Consider the following 20,232-nt stretch of genomic DNA (forward strand, 5'->3'; position numbering starts at 1 on the left):
GGATGGATGGGTGGGCCGGGTCGTTCAGCATGTCGAACACCCGGATGGATGGGTGGGCCGGGTCGTTCAGCGTGTCGAACACCCGGATGGATTGGTGGGCTGGGTCGTACAGCGTGTCGAACACCCGGATGGATTGGTGGGCTGGGTCGTACAGCGTGTCGAACACCTGGATGGACGGCTGGGCTGGGTCGTTCAGCGTGTCGAACACCCGGATGGATGGGTGGGCCGGGTCGTTCAGCGTGTTGAACACCCGGATGGACGGGTGGGCCGGGTCTTGCAGTGTGTCGAACACCTGGATGGACGGGTGGGCCGGGTCGTTCAGCGTGTCGAACACCCGGATGGACGGGTGGGCCGGGTCGTGTCGAACACCCGGATGGATGGGTGGGCCGGGTCGTTCAGCGTGTCGAACACCCGGATGGATGGGTGGGCCAGGTCGTTCTGCGTGTCGAACACCCGGATGGATTGGTGGGCTGGGTCGTACAGCGTGTCGAACACCCGGACGGACGGGTGGGCTGGGTCGTTCAGCGTGTCGAACACCCGGACGGACGTGTGGGCCAGGTCGTGCAGCGTGTCGAACACCCGGATGGACGGGTGGGCTGGGTCGTTCAGCGTGTTGAACACCCGGATGGACGGGTGGGCCGGGTCGTGCAGCGTGTCGAACACCCGGACGGACGGGTGGGCTGTGTCGTTCAGCGTGTCGAACACCCGGATGGATGGGTGGGCCGGGTCGTGCAGCATGTCGAACACCCGGATGGATGGGTGGGCCGGGTCGTACAGCGTGTCGAACACCCGGACGGACGGGTGGGCCGGGTCGTGCAGTGTGTCGAACACCCGGATGGATGTGTGGGCCGGGTCTTGCAGAGTGTCGAACACCCGGATGGACGGGTGGGCCGGGTCGTTCAGCGTGTCGAACACCCGGATGGATGGTTGTGCCGGGTTGTGCAGCGTGTCGAACACCCGGATGGACGGGTGGGCCGGGTCGTTCAGCGTGTCGAACACCCGGATGGACGGGTGGGCCGGGTCGTTCAGCGTGTCGAACACCCGGATGGACGGGTGGGCCGGGTCGTTCAGCGTGTCGAACACCCGGATGGACGGGTGGGCCGGGTCGTGCAGTGTGTCGAACACCTGGATGGACGGGTGGGCCGGGTCGTGTCGAACACCCGGATGGACGGCTGGGCCGGGTCGTTCAGCGTGTCGAACACCCGGATGGACGGGTGGGCCGGGTCGTGTCGAACACCCGGATGGATGGGTGGGCCGGGTCGTTCAGCGTGTCGAACACCCGGATGGATGGGTGGGCCAGGTCGTTCTGCGTGTCGAACACCCGGATGGATTGGTGGGCTGGGTCGTACAGCGTGTCGAACACCCGGACGGACGTGTGGGCTGGGTCGTTCAGCGTGTCGAACACCCGGACGGACGGGTGGGCCAGGTCGTGCAGCGTGTCGAACACCCGGATGGACGGGTGGGCTGGGTCGTTCAGCGTGTCGAACACCCGGATGGACGGGTGGGCCGGGTCGTGCAGCGTGTCGAACACCCGGACGGACGGGTGGGCTGTGTCGTTCAGCGTGTCGAACACCCGGATGGACGGGTGGGCCGGGTCGTGCAGCGTGTCGAACACCCGGACGGACGGGTGGGCTGTGTCGTTCAGCGTGTCGAACACCCGGACGGACGGGTGGGCCGGGTCGTGCAGCGTGTCGAACACCCGGACGGACGGGTGGGCCAGGTCGTGTCGAACACCCGGATGGACGGCTGGGCCGGGTCGTTCAGCGTGTCGAACACCCGGATGGACGGGTGGGCCGGGTCGTGTCGAACACCCGGATGGATGGGTGGGCCGGGTCGTTCAGCGTGTCGAACACCCGGATGGATGGGTGGGCCAGGTCGTTCTGCGTGTCGAACACCCGGATGGATTGGTGGGCTGGGTCGTACAGCGTGTCGAACACCCGGACGGACGTGTGGGCTGGGTCGTTCAGCGTGTCGAACACCCGGACGGACGGGTGGGCCAGGTCGTGCAGCGTGTCGAACACCCGGATGGACGGGTGGGCTGGGTCGTTCAGCGTGTCGAACACCCGGATGGACGGGTGGGCCGGGTCGTGCAGCGTGTCGAACACCCGGACGGACGGGTGGGCTGTGTCGTTCAGCGTGTCGAACACCCGGATGGACGGGTGGGCCGGGTCGTGCAGCGTGTCGAACACCCGGACGGACGGGTGGGCTGTGTCGTTCAGCGTGTCGAACACCCGGACGGACGGGTGGGCCGGGTCGTGCAGCGTGTCGAACACCCGGATAGACGGGTGGGCCGGGTCGTGCAGCGTGTCGAACACCCGGACGGACGGGTGGGCTGTGTCGTTCAGCGTGTCGAACACCCGGATGGACGGGTGGGCCGGGTCGTGCAGCGTGTCGAACACCCGGACGGACGGGTGGGCTGTGTCGTTCAGCGTGTCGAACACCCGGACGGACGGGTGGGCCGGGTCGTGCAGCGTGTCGAACACCCGGATGGATGGGTGGGCCGGGTCGTACAGCGTGTCGAACACCCGGACGGACGGGTGGGCCGGGTCGTACAGCGTGTCGAACACCCGGATGGATGGGTGGGCCGGGTCGTTCAGCATGTCGAACACCCGGATGGATGGGTGGGCCGGGTCGTTCAGCGTGTCGAACACCCGGATGGATTGGTGGGCTGGGTCGTACAGCGTGTCGAACACCCGGATGGATTGGTGGGCTGGGTCGTACAGCGTGTCGAACACCTGGATGGACGGCTGGGCTGGGTCGTTCAGCGTGTCGAACACCCGGATGGATGGGTGGGCCGGGTCGTTCAGCGTGTTGAACACCCGGATGGACGGGTGGGCCGGGTCTTGCAGTGTGTCGAACACCTGGATGGACGGGTGGGCCGGGTCGTTCAGCGTGTCGAACACCCGGATGGACGGGTGGGCCGGGTCGTGTCGAACACCCGGATGGATGGGTGGGCCGGGTCGTTCAGCGTGTCGAACACCCGGATGGATGGGTGGGCCAGGTCGTTCTGCGTGTCGAACACCCGGATGGATTGGTGGGCTGGGTCGTACAGCGTGTCGAACACCCGGACGGACGGGTGGGCTGGGTCGTTCAGCGTGTCGAACACCCGGACGGACGTGTGGGCCAGGTCGTGCAGCGTGTCGAACACCCGGATGGACGGGTGGGCTGGGTCGTTCAGCGTGTTGAACACCCGGATGGACGGGTGGGCCGGGTCGTGCAGCGTGTCGAACACCCGGACGGACGGGTGGGCTGTGTCGTTCAGCGTGTCGAACACCCGGATGGATGGGTGGGCCGGGTCGTGCAGCATGTCGAACACCCGGATGGATGGGTGGGCCGGGTCGTACAGCGTGTCGAACACCCGGACGGACGGGTGGGCCGGGTCGTGCAGTGTGTCGAACACCCGGATGGATGTGTGGGCCGGGTCTTGCAGAGTGTCGAACACCCGGATGGACGGGTGGGCCGGGTCGTTCAGCGTGTCGAACACCCGGATGGATGGTTGTGCCGGGTTGTGCAGCGTGTCGAACACCCGGATGGACGGGTGGGCCGGGTCGTTCAGCGTGTCGAACACCCGGATGGACGGGTGGGCCGGGTCGTTCAGCGTGTCGAACACCCGGATGGACGGGTGGGCCGGGTCGTTCAGCGTGTCGAACACCCGGATGGACGGGTGGGCCGGGTCGTGCAGTGTGTCGAACACCTGGATGGACGGGTGGGCCGGGTCGTGTCGAACACCCGGATGGACGGCTGGGCCGGGTCGTTCAGCGTGTCGAACACCCGGATGGACGGGTGGGCCGGGTCGTGTCGAACACCCGGATGGATGGGTGGGCCGGGTCGTTCAGCGTGTCGAACACCCGGATGGATGGGTGGGCCAGGTCGTTCTGCGTGTCGAACACCCGGATGGATTGGTGGGCTGGGTCGTACAGCGTGTCGAACACCCGGACGGACGTGTGGGCTGGGTCGTTCAGCGTGTCGAACACCCGGACGGACGGGTGGGCCAGGTCGTGCAGCGTGTCGAACACCCGGATGGACGGGTGGGCTGGGTCGTTCAGCGTGTCGAACACCCGGATGGACGGGTGGGCCGGGTCGTGCAGCGTGTCGAACACCCGGACGGACGGGTGGGCTGTGTCGTTCAGCGTGTCGAACACCCGGATGGACGGGTGGGCCGGGTCGTGCAGCGTGTCGAACACCCGGACGGACGGGTGGGCTGTGTCGTTCAGCGTGTCGAACACCCGGACGGACGGGTGGGCCGGGTCGTGCAGCGTGTCGAACACCCGGATAGACGGGTGGGCCGGGTCGTACAGCGTGCCGAACACCCGGACGGACGGGTGGGCCGGGTCGTGCAGTGTGTCGAACACCCGGATGGATGGGTGGGCCGGGTCGTGCAGCGTGTCGAACACCCGGATGGACGGGTGGGCCAGGTCGTTCAGCGTGTCGAACACCCGGATGGATGGGTGGGCCGGGTCGTGCAGCGTGTTGAACACCCGGATGGACGGGTGGGCCGGGTCGTTCAGCGTGTCGAACACCCGGATGGATGGGTGGGCCGGGTCGTTCAGCGTGTCGAACACCCGGATGGACGGGTGGGCCGGGTCGTTCAGCGTGTCGAACACCCGGATGGACGGGTGGGCCAGGTCGTTCAGCGTGTCGAACACCCAGTGTCTCCATGCTGCTGGTACCACGGGTCGGGGTTTGCCGGTAGACACGTCACACAGGAGTCGATCCACTGCCTGGCCGATGGAGACGTCCTCCAACTGGTTAGCCGGAATCTCCGTGTCCGACCGTTGTGCTTCCGCCAGTGCTGCGTTGTCTATTCCAGAGGACGATATGCCTACTGAGTGGAGGCGGGGCGAGACAGTGTGTCGGCGACAACGTTGTTCTTCCCTGCGATGTGGGGGATGTCCGTGGTGAATTCTGAAATAAAGGACAGGTGCCTCTGCTGCCGAGCCGACCGTGGGTCCGATACCTTGGCCAGTGCGAAGGTGAGGGGCTTGTGGTCCATATACACGGTGAACTCCCTTCCCTCGAAGAAGTACCGGAAATGCCGGACAGCCAGGTAGAGCGCTAGCAACTCTCTGTCGAAGACGCTGTACTTCACCTCTGGTGGCCGTAGGTGCCGGCTGAAAAACGCGAGTAGTCGCCACTGGTCCTCGACGAGCTGCTACCATGTCGAAAGCCTCAACTGTGAGCGTCGTGGGTACATCGACTCTCGGGTGCACTAGGAGGGCCGTCTTAGTCTGTTCGAACGCCTCTGTAGACTCCGCAACCCATGCCACTTCTATGGCCTTGCCGGCCATCAGGCAGAACAAGGGTCTCATGATGTGGGCCGCCACCAGCACAGTTGACTATCCCTACGAACTCCTGCAGGCCCTTGACTGTGCTGGGCTTGGGGAACTGGCCGATGGCCTGGACCTTGTCTGGTAGGGGAACTGCACCATGTCGGTTGACTCTGTGGCCCAAGAAGTCGATCTCCGTCAGCCCGAACTAGCACTTCGCCGGATTGATTGCCAGTCCGTGGTCGCTCAGGCGTTGGCAGAGCTGGTGCAAATATGCCACATGCTCTTGGTGCGAACTGCTGGCCAACAGGATATTGTTCAAGTAAATGAAAACAAAATCCAGGCCACGACCCACCGAGTCCATGAGCCTTTGGAAAGTTTGGGCTGAATTCTTGAGACCAAAAGGCATCCTCAGGAATTTGAACAAGCCGAATGGGGTGATGAGCGCTGTCTTGGGCACGTTGTCGAGGTGCACTGGGTTCTGATGGTATCCCCTGACCAGGTCAATTTTTGAGAAGATGGTCGCTCCGTGCAGGTTCGCCGTGAAGTCCTGGATGTGGGGCACCGGGTATCTGTCGGCGGTTGTGGCATCATTGAGCCTTCTGTAGTCTCCGCAGGGCCTCCATCCTCCTGAGGACTTGGGCACCAGGTGCAGCGGGGATGCCCACGGGTTGTCTGAGTGGCGTACGATTCCCATCTCTTCCATCTTACGGAACTCCTCCTTGGCGAGGTGGAGCTTGTCGGGTGGGAGCCTGCGAGCTCGGCCGTGGAGAACTGCGGGGTGGCTATGGAGGGGAATTCTGCCAACACTCTGGCGAATTCATTACCCGAGAGGGTCACGGAATCCAGGTGGAGGGCCGGTAGCTTGGCTTCTCCGAGCTGGAAAGTCTGGAATGTCTCGGCGTGGACCAAACACCGGCCTTTCAAGTCGACCAGGAGGCAGTTGGCTCAGAGGAAGTCTGCCCCTAGTAGTGGCTGTGACACCGCTGCCAACGTGAAAGTCCAAGTGAAACGGCTGGACCCGAAATACAGTGAGATAGTTCGCAGGCCGTACATCTGAATACTGGTGCCATTTGCAGCGGTGAGTTTGGGGCCTGGGACCACATTACGAGTGTCCATGTTCGACGGGGGGAGTACACAGATTTCGGCCCTGGTGTCTACCAGGAAGCGCCTGTCGGAGTGTCGGTCCCAGAGGTACAGGAGGCTGCCTCGGTAGCCAGCCGTCGTAGCCATTAGCGACGGCTGGCCCTGGCGTTTCCCGGAAAAGCACATGGTGGACGGCAGCGGCGTGCGCCTGAGCCCCATCTTTGGTGATAGAAACACCATTGTTCCAAACTATCGTCTTTTCCCCCCCGGGTCTCGACGGCTTCGGTTGCGGGGCCTGGGCTCTGGGGCACACAATCGTGGCTAGGCCGGTGGAGGCTGCTCCACGTTGCTTGCTCTGCCAAAGGACGTTTGCTTTAGCCGCGACCCTGAGTGGGTAATTGAAATCCTCACTCGCGAGAAGGAGGCGAATATCCTCTGGCATTTGCTCGAGGAACAACTGTTCAAATAAAAGGCACGGCTTATGGCCGTCCATGTGTAGGAGCCGCACAGCGGGAGAGTCCGAAGGTACAGATCAGGAGCACCTTAAGCTTACTGTACTCATCCTCCATTGGTGGCTGGCGTAGGAAGTCGATGATCTGGCCTGCCGTCTCCTGGTCGAGCACGCTGACCACGTAGTAGTACCGCGTGGCGTCAGCTGTAATATCTCTGATATTGAACTGGGCCTCAGCCTGCTCGAACCAAACGTGGGGCTGAGTGGTCTAGAAAGTCGGAAGCTTCAGAGACACCGCACTGTGCGAATCGCTCGGATTCATGGCTGGTTGCAGAGTCGCCGGTTCCAGATGCCGTCTGGAACATCGGGGTCACCAATGTAGTCGCGCGCAAAGAGCTACGAAAGGAACACACGGAGGCAGAGAGAGCTGAACTTGGAATGTCTTTACTGATTCAAACTCTCGCGCTTAAATCTCCCCTCCCATGGGTCCCTGCGATCAGCGGGGATAGTTCCAAACGCGCTACTGCCTGCGGCTCCCGATGGCGGTTCGAGTCCCGTGTGTGCGGACCGCCACAATTTCCTGATTATTGAAGGGTCCAGATAAAATGGTTGTGGAGAGGATGTTTCCAATAGTGGCATAATCTAGGACCAGATGGCACAACCTCAGAATACAATAACACCTTTAGCACTAGCACGTGTGGATTTTCTCAATGCGGTTCTTGAACCAATTATTATTGTAATTCACTCATTCACAGGATGTACACATTACTAGCTGGTTCAACTTTTAATGTCTATCCCTAAGACTAGGACCAGACGGCACAGCCTCAGAATAGAAAGATGTCTCCTTAGAAGAGATGAAGAGGAACTTCTTCAGCCAGAGGTGGTCAAACTGTGGAATTCGTTGCCATGGACAGATGTGGAGGCCAAGTCATTGGCTCTTCATTAGCAAGGGCATCAAAGGTTATGGGGAGAAGGCAGGAGAATGGGGTTGAGAGGAAAAATAAATCAGCCATGATGGAATGGCAGAGCAGACACGATGAGCTGAAAGGCCTAATTTTGCATCTTTGTCTTATGGTCTTATGATACAAATAGGGTGGTTGTAGAAAGAATGCAAAGATGTTGAGGGGGATAATTGATGAAGTAAAAGGGCCAAAACAGGATATTTTGAATGCCCACAGGAAAATCTATTTATTTATTTATTGAGATACAGTGCAGCATAGGCTTTTCTAGCCCTTTGAGCCAGACTGCCCAGCAATCCCCCAATTTAACCCTAGTCTAATCACAGGACAATTTACAATGACCAATTAACTTACCAAATGGTACGTCTTTGGACTGTGGAAGGAAACCAGAGCACCCAGAGGAAACCCATGCAGTCATGGGGAGAATGTACAAACTTCTTACAGACAGCAAGAATTGAACCCGGGTCACTGGTACTGTAAAGCATTATACTAACCACTACACTACCATGCTGCCCCAAAAAATGAACGTCAGGGTGACATATATGACTTTGTTAATACATTTACCTTGAACTTTGGTAGAAATGTTCAGCAAACAACCAAGAAGACAAATGGTACTTTCACCTTTACTGCAAAAGAATATGAGCGCAAGAATAAAGATAGCTCATTCTAATTATAAAGCTGCACATTGAGACCAGACAGCACATGGAAAAGCATAAACAAGAGATTCTGCAGATGCTGTAAATCCAGACCAACACTCACAAAGTGGTCAAGGAACTCAGCAGGTCAGGCAGCATCTATGAAGAAGAATAAACAGCTGAGACCCTTCATCAGGACTGGAAAGGAAGGGGGCAGAAGCCTGGAATAAGAAGGTAGGAGGAGGGGAGTGGAAGGAGTACAAGGTGATAGGTGAGACCAGGAAGAGGTAAAGGGCTGAAAGAAGGAATCTGATAGGAGATAGGAGGCCATGGGAGAAAAGGAAGGAGAAGGGGCACCAGAGGGAGGTGATGGGCAGGTGAGGAGAAGGAACCAGAATGGGGAAATGGAAAAAAAAAGAGTGGGGGGGGGGGGGAAAAGAAGAGATCACCGGAAGTTAGAGACATTGACATCAATGTTCTACATAAGAGTTCTAGAGTTAAACAGCACAGGTTCATGCATGCCACTGATGGAAAATCATGTGCAAGTCTAAGGAAGAATCTACATCCCTCTGAGGAAGGGCAACCAGCATTCATCAGATCCATTCTTGACAGCCCAGTATGGCGAGGTTAACAGATTGGTCCTATACCTTTCAAAGTTTACAAGAAAGTCATGTTAGCTCAATAAAAAGTAGAGAATTCTTACAGGACCTGATAGGACGCTTGAACTGATTATGCAGGGGGTCATGGTGTCAAAATATGGGACCAGATTTGCAGGGCTGAAATATGAAGAAAAATGAGATGTGAGAGAGAGTGAGGGGGGAGAGGGAGGGCGAGAGAGAGAAAAAGGGAAAGGGAGAGGGAGAGGGAGGGAGGGAGGGAGGGGGAGAGAGAGAGAGAGAGAGAGAGAGAGAGAGAGAGAGACACACACACACACAGGACAAAGATGGAGAAACAGTGGGATATGACAAGATTCATTGGATATGCCATCAGTTCAGGCGTAGTGCTTGGGAAAAAGTTGTCACAATCTTAATTTTTAACTTAAGTCACAAGGCAGCATGGTAGCTTAGCGATTAGTCTGATTGTAAGATTGCAGTTCAATTCCCCAAATCAGAAGAGATTATAAGTTACAATGCCACAATGTGATGTATGGGCTCTACATCTCTTGAAAAAATAACTGGCTCCATCGCTATAGCAGGTTCAGATGTTTTATTAATTTCTCCCAATTTTCACACCAAGTCCCAACATGTGAAAATATATGTACAGTGATGAAAGAAAAAACTATATACAATATACTGTATATGTACAATATAATGTTTACATGGATCAACTACTACACAACTTAGTTCACAAGCACCTACCACAATTAGAGTCTCTCTCCAACCACACCCTGAGGGATACACTGAAGCCCTTTAGTCTCCCCACTCCCCACTGTCTATGGTACGACCATTCTACACACTGTGCGTGTGCAGTTTCTCATGAATAATACCAGCAATGCCTCAGTTGTGCCTAGATATACCTGGAACTGCCAAACCACAAACAAATTAACACAGCACTCGACAAACAACAAACATAAAACATACATGTATTAATACACTTAGCTGGTGTTCCCTGTTTGAGTGTGTTTTTTTGAGGTTGTAAAATTATTACAATACTGCCCCAGCCAGTGTCAGAAATGTCTGTGAAAGACGAACACTGAACTTTCCAATTTCAGCTAGCCTACACACCCAGCCGGAATGGCACAGTAGTGTAGCGGTTAGCGCAATGCTTCACAGCACCAGCGATCAGAGTTCAATTCTCGCCACTGTCTGTAAGGATCCCTGTGAACACATGGATTTCCTCTGGGTGCTCCAGTTTCCTTCCACATCCCAAAGATGTACAGGTTAAGGTTAGGATTAGTACGTTGTAGGCATTCTATGTTGGCGCTGGAAACATGGTGACACTTCCAGGCTACCCTCAGCACATACTTGGACTGTGTTGGTTATTGACACAAGCAATGCATTCCACTGTATTTTCGACGTACATATGACAAATAAATCTATTCTTTAACCAGTGGCTGAATGAGGGTTACATGGTGTCCTGATGCCTCTACTTCCTCATTGCTCGTTTGCAAGGTAAGTGCAGAAGTCCGAAGCCTACCTGAGCTTTCTGCGCACTGTTGTCGGTGTGAAGGGAAATGAAAGAGTCTGGGTCCGAGTGGACAGGTAGGGATGGTGATGCTTGAGCCAGGTTGTTGACGGGGAGCTGTGATGCTCCGGACATCTGCAGCCGCTGGAGCTCCCGCTGCCTCTGTTGCTGCTGTTGTTGTTGCATCATCTGATACACCAAGGCTTGCTGGTCCTGGCTCAGAGAACACGGATTACAATGTCAACGCCATAAAGTCACTTCCAAAGCACCGAAGTCTGAGCACCACCAGCCCGTCTTCTTAGCCCCTACCTCAGTCTACCTGCTGTTGAGGACTTCATCTACATTGGACTGCTCACCCCATTCACCACTGTCTGCTATTCCCCACATCCAATTCACATCCCCTTTCGCTCCTGACCTGCACAGACTATTTAAACATCATAATTACACCTTGTTAATGCAAGTACCTAATCAGCCAATCATGTGGCAACAGCTCTATGCATAAAAGCATGCAGACATGGTCAAGAGACTCAATTGTTGTTCAGACCAAACATCAGAATGGGGAAAAATGTGATCTAAGAGACTGACTGTCAGACAGGGTGGTTTGAGTATCTCAGAAACTGCTGATCTCCTGGGATTTTCATGCACAACAGTCTCTAGAGTTTACAGAGAATGGTGCGGAAAAAAAAAATCCAGTGAGTGGCAGTTCTGTTGACAAAAATGCCTTGTTAATGAGAGAGGTCAGAGGAGAATGGCCAGATTGGTTCAAGCTGACAGGAAGGCGACAGTAACTCAAATAACTACGTGTTACAACAGTGATGTGCAGAAGAGCATCTCTGAACGCACAACGTGTCAAGCGTTGAAGTAGATGGGCTACAGCAGCAGTAGACCACAATGTTCAAAAACTTTGAGGTACAAAAGATACTTGATCCAAGCCCACCCAAACTCTTCCGAATAAATCGGCTTCTCTTATTAACTCTTTTATGATTGATTCAGCTATTTGTGAAATTTGGCGCTTTTTACACCCTAACGATAAAGAGTTTTCATACTTTTCCCATGTTTACCATAATTACTCAAGAATTTATTACTTTTTCATTGATCACCATTTACTTACAGATGTTGTGGATTGTAAATATGACTCTATTACCATATCTGATCATGCACCTTTGAAGTTATCTATTAAGATGACTGATTCATCTATTAATACTAAAGGTTGGAGGTTTAATCCTGTTTTATTGCAGGATCCTGAATTTGTCAACTTTATTAAACAGCAAATTGATTTGTTTTTCTCAACAAATTTTACAGCAGAGATCTCTAGTGGAACTTTGTGGGATACTTTTAAGGCATATATTCATGGACAGATTATTTCATATTCTGCTGGAGTTAGGAAACGAACTAATTCTAAAATATTAATACTAGTTGATAAAATTAAAGCAATTGACAAGATTTATTCAATGACCCCTAGAAAAGAACTTTATAAAGAAAGAGTGGAACTTCAAATGGAGCATAGCTTACTATTATCCTCTTCGATTGAAAGTCAGTTAATTAAATCAAAAGCCCAATTATATATATATGGAGATAAGTCTGGTAAATTACTATCTAATCAATTGAAAATTGTTTCAGATAAACGACAGATTACTAGGATTCGTAAACAAGATGGTACTTTGACGATCAATCACAAAGAGATAAATAAAGCCTTTCAAGATTTTTATAATTCCTTATATCAATCAGAATGTACTAAGGACTCTTCTATAATAAATGAATTTTTAAGGAAATTGAATATTCCAAAAGTAACTGTTGAGGATAGTGTATTTTTGGATACACCTATTACGGAGTCTGAAATAGAAAAGGCTATTTTTTCAATGAATTCGGGTAAAGATTCTGGTCCAGATGGTTTTTCTACAGAATTTTTAAAATCTTTTTCTTCCATACTTTCTCCTTGGCTTTGTAAAATTTTTAAAGATGCATTAAGTATAGGTAAACTACCACAATCTTTTTATGAAGCTTCTATTTCTTTAATTCTTAAAAAAGATAAAGACCCTACTGAATGCGCATCCTATTGGCCTATATCCTTGTTGAATACGGATTTTAAGATTTTTAGTAAAATTTTGGCTATTAGATTAGAAAATATATTACCTCAAATTATTTCTGAAGATCAGACTGGATTTATTAAAAATTGCTATTCATCTTTTAACATTAGAAAATTAATTAATATTATTTATACCTCTTCATCTAAAATACCAGAATGTGTCATTTCTTTAGATGCCGAAAAAGCATTTGATAGAGTCGAATGGCCATATTTATTTAATACAATGCAACATTTTAATTTTAGTTCAAAATTTATATCATGGATTAAATTAATATACCATAAACCCCTAGCTTCGGTTTTTACCAATAATCAAAGATCACCTTTTTTTCAGCTATTTCGTGGTACAAGGCAAGGTTGTCCTTTAAGTCCTTTATTATTTGATGTTGCTTTAGAACCCTTGGCTATAGCTATTCGTGAATCACCCAATATTTTCGGTATTACCCGTGGGGAGACGACGTATAAGGTATCATTATATGCGGATGACTTGTTATTATATATATCTGACCCTGAAAGATCTATTCCTGCTATTTCTTCTTTGCTCGCTCAATTTAGTAACTTTTCTGGTTATAAATTGAATTTTAATAAGAGTGAACTATTTCCATTAAATATGCAAGTTCCAATTTATAATCATGTACCATATAGAATTGTTACAGATTATTTTACTTATTTAGGTATTAAAATTACTAAAAAACATAAAGATTTATTTAAAATTAATTTTCTACCTTTAATCGATCAAATTAAGCAACTGGTTAATAGGTGGTCTCCATTATCTTTGTCTTTGGTAGGCAGAGTTAATGCCATTAAGATGATGATACTACCTAAATTTTTATATTTATTTCAAGCATTACCAATTTTTATTCCTAAATCTTTTTTTGATATGGTTGACTCTAAAATATCTTCTTATTTGTGGCAGAACAAAAATCCTAGACTAGGCAAAAAATATTTACAGAAGCCTAAGAAGGAGGGTGGCTTGGCTCTACCAAACTTAAGATTTTACTATTGGGCAGTTAACATACGGTATTTAATATTCTGGACACAAGAATCGACTACAGCTGCTTGCCCACAATGGGTAAATTTGGAATGTAAATCTGTGCAAGATTTTTCATTGATCTCAATCTTAGGATCTTCACTTCCTTTTTCGTTACTTAAAATGAATAAACAGATAACTAATCCCATAGTCAAGTATACATTACGAATTTGGTTTCAATTTCATAAAATTTTTGGCTTGAATAAGTTTATGCTGTCATGTCCTATAGTATCCTGTCCTATAGGACAGGAGGAGGAGTATAGGAAACTGATACAGGACTTTGTGATATGGTGCAACTCAAACTACCTGCGTCTCAATATCACCAAGACCAAGGAGATGGTGGTGGACTTTAGGAGATCTAGGCCTCATATGGAGCCAGTGATCATTAATGGAGAATGTGTGGAGCAGGTTAAGACCTACAAGTATCTGGGAGTACAGTTAGACGAGAAGCTAGACTGGACTGCCAACACAGATGCCTTGTGCAGGAAGGCACAGAGTCGACTGTACTTCCTTAGAAGGTTGGCATCATTCAATGTCTGTAGTGAGATGCTGAAGATGTTCTATAGGTCAGTTGTGGAGAGCGCCCTCTTCTTTGTGGTGGCGTGTTGGGGAGGAAGCATTAAGAAGAGGGACGCCTCACGTCTTAATAAGCTGGTAAGGAAGGCGGGCTCTGTTGTGGGCAAAGTACTGGAGAGTTTAACATCGGTAGCTGAGCGAAGGGCGCTGAGTAGGCTACGGTCAATTATGGATAACTCTGAACATCCTCTACATAGCACCATCCAGAGACAGAGAAGCAGTTTCAGCGACAGGTTACTATCGATGCAATGCTCCTCAGACAGGATGAAGAGGTCAATACTCCCCAATGCCATTAGGCTTTACAATTCTACCGCCAGGACTTAAGAACTTTTTAAAAGCTATTATTAATGCTTTTTGAGATAGTGATTTAGATGCATATCATATTTTTTTTTACTGAGTTAAGTATTGTATGTAATTAGTTTTGCTACAACAAGTGTATGGGACATTGGAAAAAAGTTGAATTTCCCCATGGGGATGAATAAAGTATCTATCTATCTATCTATCTATCTATCTATCATCTAACTACTTCTTTCGGCCTTCATCTATAGATCAAGCTTTTCTATTATGGAAAACAAAAGGTATAACATGTTTTCGTGATCTGTTTTTGGATGATAACATTATGTCCTTTGAACAGCTATCTAATAAATATAATTTACCTAAAACCCATTTTTTTAGATATTTGCAAGTCAGAAATTTTCTGTATAATGAATTAAAGTCTTTTTCGAAAGAATGTCCATTGGACATTACAGAAAGAATTTTAGCCCTCAATCCTTGTCAAAAGGGTTTAGTAGCTATCATTTATAATATGATTATGAGTGTACAGCCAGATGTATCAGAAAAAATTAAGAAGGAATGGCAAGAAGAATTGCATTGTCCTGTATCTACTGAGCAATGGGAAAAAATTTTATCATTGGTAAATTCGTCCTCTATTTGTGCTAAACATGCTCTAATACAATTTAAGGTTGTACATAGAGCTCACATGTCTAAAGATAAACTTGCTCGATTTTATTCTTATGTTAATTCAACTTGTGACAGATGTCATTCTGATGTTGCTTCATTGACTCATATGTTTTGGTCTTGTCCTTGTTTACAAAATTATTGGAAAGATATTTTTAATATTATTTCAAGAGTTTTAAATATCAATTTCCAACCACATCCTTTTACTGCAATTTTTGGTTTACCAATGATAGATAATAATCGTCTATCCGCTTCATCTCAACGATTGATTGCATTTGTTACATTAATAGCTAGAAGATCTATTTTACTGAATTGGAAAGAAATTAACCCTCCAACTGTATTTCAGTGGTTTTCTCAACCTATTTCTTGTTAGAGTTTAGAAAAAATTAGAAGTGTGGTTTTTGATTCTTCAGTTAAATTTGAGGAAACTTGGAGACCATTTATTCAACATTTTCATATGAGTTAAATGGTCTGATCCTAAACCTTACTGTTATTATCCTTAATTATTTGGATGGAGGTTCGGAGTTATCGGCACTACTGTATGTATTTAACATTATGCAATTGCCCATGTTGGTTAGTTTTTTTTAAAGTTTTCTTTTAGTTTTTTTTGGGGTTTTTTTTTCTCTTTTTCGATTCTTTTACATTAATACTATAAGTTTGGGAGGCTTTATATATTGATTATTACATATCTGATTGTCTATTTAAACTATTAATTATGTACTCTCAAATGTTTTGTATTCATATTTCACTTATGTTTTTCTTAAAATTAATAAAAAGATTTAAAAAGAAAAGAAAGAAAAGATACTTAATAAAGTGTACATCTTCATGGGCTGACCCCTCCTTCTCCAACCTTCTCCTGCTTTACTTATCTACCCTGATGCCATTCCCCATCAGGTCAAATGACAGCTCCCAGCAGAATACTCCCGTCAGTGCCAATTCCCCTCTACTTTTTCCCTGTAGAGTCATAGAGTACAACAACACAAAAACAGGTCATTCAGATTCAGCCCATCTAGTCCTTGATGAACTATTATTATGCCCTGTCCCACTGACCTACACTTGGACCATAGCCCTCCATATCCCTCCCATAACCCTACAATGTATTCCCTCTGATATGACACCCTCCACCCCAATTCTTTCTACCACTTAGTGATGTTCAGGGTATTGTACAGGAGCCAACTAACCGGTCCATCTTTGAGATGTGGGAGGAACCTGGAACACCCCTGTGGTCACGTAAAGAACATGCAAACTCCATGCCAGCAGGACCTATTGTTGGGACTGAACGTGGGTTCTGGGAACTGTATGCGTCCCATCCCTTTCCTACCTTTGATTCCCATCTGTTTAACTGTTGTGTAGTTCCATGTCAGACTTTTCCCTCATGGTAGCATTTTACTGAATGTAACATTGTAACAACACTAGCTGTAAGATCTGCGGTCAATTCCCCTAATGTCTGTAAGAAGCTTGTACGTTCTCCCCCTGAATGCATGGTTTTCCTCTGGGTGCTCCGGTTTCCTCCCACATCCTAAGATGTACGGATCAGTGTTACTAAGTTGTGGGCATGCTATGTTGGTGCCAGAAACATGGTGACACTTGTAGGCTGCCCAAACAATCCTCACTGAATTGATTTGATGCAAGTGACACGAAACAGATGTGAGTTTTGATGTACATGTAACAAATAGGTAATCTTTAGATCTTTAATCCCTTAATTCTTTCAGAATAGTACTTAAAACATTGATTTATCTAACTTCTGGTAATTTCTCCCCCCACCCCATCCTTCTGTCTTTTTCCTTTCCCCATTTTGTCTCTCCTCTTACCCCTTCTCTTTTTCTCACCTGCTTATCAACTCATTCTGGTGCCCCTCCTCCTCCCCTTTCTCCCATAGTCACTCTCCTCTCCTATTATCTCCCAGTTTCTCACTTCATTCCTCCTCCCCCACCTATACATCTTCCTCCTCACCTGGCTTCACCTATCACCCTAGCTTGCACTACTTCTCCTCCCCCCACCTTCTTATTCTGGCTTTTTCCCCCTTCCTTTCCAATCCTGATGAAAGGCCTTGACCAAAAACATCAACTGTTATTAATTTCCATAGGTGCTGTTCCACCTCTTTGGTCAAGTTGCTAAAGGTCCTTCACTGATATCTCAGTCCTCAATTCATTGAACATATTGCAGCTTTATTCTACTGCTGTAAAACAACAAATTTCACAACATATAAGATAGTGATAATAAACCTAATTCTGATTCTTAAGGTTTAGAACAGAGATGAGCAAAAATTTCTTTAGCCAGAGTGGTGAATCTGTGTAATTCATTGCCATAGATGGCTGTGAAGGCTGTCACTGGGTATATTTAAAGTGGAGGTTGATAGGTTCTTGATTGGTAAGGTCATAAAAGGTTACAGGGAAAGGGCAGGAGAATGGGTTGAGAGGGATAATAAATCAGCCAAGAGGGAATGGGCCGAATGACCTGATTCTACCCCAATGTCTAATGGTCCAATGAATGAAGACTGTGTTCTCTTTCCAACCATATTGCACGGTTAACTTCAGAATAAAGTTTCCCAATAAAATAAATCCTGAATAAAACTTTAGCCACTTCAGCTCCACTAAACCACTCCGCATCCCCCCACTGTTGTGTATTTAATATTTCAATGATACTTGAGTAATTTTGTAAATATGTTATTGATTAAGCATTCTTTGTTTGTTTAAGTAGTTCATTCCACATTATCACACTACCATTCGATACGCGCGCCCCTTGCTTAAAATAAACTCAATGTTAGACTCACATTTCATGTAGAGATGGTCACATTTTTAAAAAAAACAATGTTCTTCATAAGGAAAGACACAATCAAATTTAAAAATAACAGTAAACAGAAGAAGTCACATTTTCATAGAGTGAGTACTGGGTGATAATAATCATACAAAAACAGCAGAAATTGCTGGCTACACGTAAATATTGATGCATTTGATTACACAATAGAAACTGGATTTTATATACTGAATGGATTGAACAATATTTTGAAGCAAATGAAATAGCCAATGAGGAACAAGTGCCAATTTTGCTCAGCGTATTTGGTTTAAAGGCATACAATTTGCTTCAAAATTTGACTGCTCTAACCAAACCAGCAGCTTTGCTGATATTATCAAAGTAATGCAGGAACATTTAGAACCACAGTCAACGTTGATTACAGAGCGTCTTAGGTTTCATAAGCAGAATAAAAAGAAAGGGGAGTCCATTTTAGCATTCATTGCTGAACTGAAGAGATTGTCTGAGCACTGTCAGTTCAGTAATGGGCTTAATGATGCACTGAGAAATCATTTAGTTCATGGAATCTTACAAGAAAGCATTCAAAAATGGTTCCGAACTGAAGCACAGCTCAAATTTAAAAGAACAGTTGAAATCACTGTTTCAATGGAAACTACAGAAAGATGCAATTGAGTTGCAGTTAGGAATGAAAGTGAGTGTGAACAAAATTGCAACATCTAAACAGAAACCAGCTTGGCCAATTAAATTGTGTTACCATTGTAGCAGGGGCTCACATACACCAAACAAATGCAGGTTTAAAGGTGAATCTTGCAGAAAATGCAACAAAGTAGGTCACAGAAATAGCTAAAGAGTCAAGATGCAGTTTCAAAAAGAGCACTAATCTGCATGCTGTTGATGAAAAATCTGATAATGATGGCAGTGACACAGAAGTGGGTAGCCTTGAGATTTCCAGAGTGAACGTCAACAACGGACAAACAATATGGCTTATGCCAGAAGTGAACGACAAAATAACTAAAATGGAATTGAAAACTGTCTCATCTGTTTGTCATTGAACAAAATGAATTTGAATGGCATTTCAAAGATACTAAACTGAAGCCTGCAGATATCCAACTCAGAACTTACACTGGAGAAAAGATAGCTCATATGGGAATGACATTTGTGACCATGAAATACAACACCCAAAAAGCCACATTGAGCTTGTATGCGGTAAAAACAGGAGGACTGGCATTGTGTGGGCATGATTGGCTAAGACAACTACAACTTGATTAGAGATCCACGCACCATTTGCATGCCACATCCCCTGCAATGAAGCCAACTGAAAGTGAATTAAGAAAGTCACATGATGATGCCACAACTGTCACCATGACCCATTCCCCAACAGAGGACAAACAGGTGTTGGTGCCAACCTCTGTGCCTCTGCTTGGAAACCAGATTGAACCAAGGAAGGATCATGCTGCTCAGAGGAATCATGAAAGTGTCAAAAGTAGTGGTCCCACTACAACAGTTTTTGTAGGCAACTTATCTGAGAAAACTTCCAATATGTTAATCAGGCAGTTACTTACAAAACATGGCTTGGTTTTAAGCTGGAAGAGAGTTCAAGGAGCTTCAGGAAAATTGCAAGCATTCAGCTTTTGTGGGTATAAAGAACCAGAATCTACTCTGCGTGCATTAAGGTTATTGGATGAACTTCAAGTGGAAGACAAAACACTGCTTGTAAAAGTAGATGCAAAGACCAAAGCCCAGCTGGATGAATGGAACACGAAAAAGAAAGGAGTCAATGGAGATACGAAAAGAGGATTTGTCAGATGATGTCGTAAATGTGGAAACTAAGGGAGAGATCAGATCGTAAAGGGAACAATAGAAGGATTAATAAGAGAATACTCCAGTGCAGAGAACGGAATGTATCTTCCCAACATCAAGATGCACAAACTAGAAGAAGAAAAAGGAAAGAAGAAGAAAGGTGGCTGCCAGTGTCAGAGCCACTTCCTGCTGTCTCAGAGTCAACTCCTACAACCCCAAAACGTGAGATTGTCTTCAAGGCCACAAGTCACACCTGCCAAGCAGAGTGATCCCCCTTGTCAGGAAAAACATTATCTCACAAGAGTAAGAAATCCTGCACAGCAAATCTTTAGGCCTGAATAGGACAATTTAAAATTTACTATGCAGTGGAAGTCTGTACAGTAGTTGTATTATATAGTATACTGTGTATGTAGTTGAGATGAATCTATATTGAGTTGGAGTTTATAGCTAAGCAGAGAGGACTGTTGTGTATTTAATACTTCAGTAATATTTGAGTAATCTTGTTTATAT

The 20,232-nt window shown here is 47.8% G+C and overlaps 1 protein-coding gene across 6 annotated transcripts in view; it reads right to left on the reverse strand.

The window, feature by feature from the left end:
• LOC140741499 (protein AF-10-like) overlaps positions 1-20,232 on the reverse strand; it is a 335,405-nt gene that overhangs the window by 11,862 nt on the left and 303,311 nt on the right. For 5 of the 6 annotated variants that reach the window (XM_073071775.1, XM_073071770.1, XM_073071771.1 and 2 more), the window contains one exon: positions 10,535-10,735. In XM_073071775.1, the coding sequence (XP_072927876.1) occupies positions 10,535-10,735 (201 nt within the window). Of the gene's footprint in view, positions 1-10,534; positions 10,736-20,232 lie in introns of those variants that run through there. The other variant, XM_073071772.1, reaches the window with a different exon arrangement.

The sequence above is a fragment of the Hemitrygon akajei genome, chromosome 18, assembly GCF_048418815.1.
Source record: "Hemitrygon akajei chromosome 18, sHemAka1.3, whole genome shotgun sequence".
NCBI classification, from domain to species: domain Eukaryota; kingdom Metazoa; phylum Chordata; class Chondrichthyes; order Myliobatiformes; family Dasyatidae; genus Hemitrygon; species Hemitrygon akajei.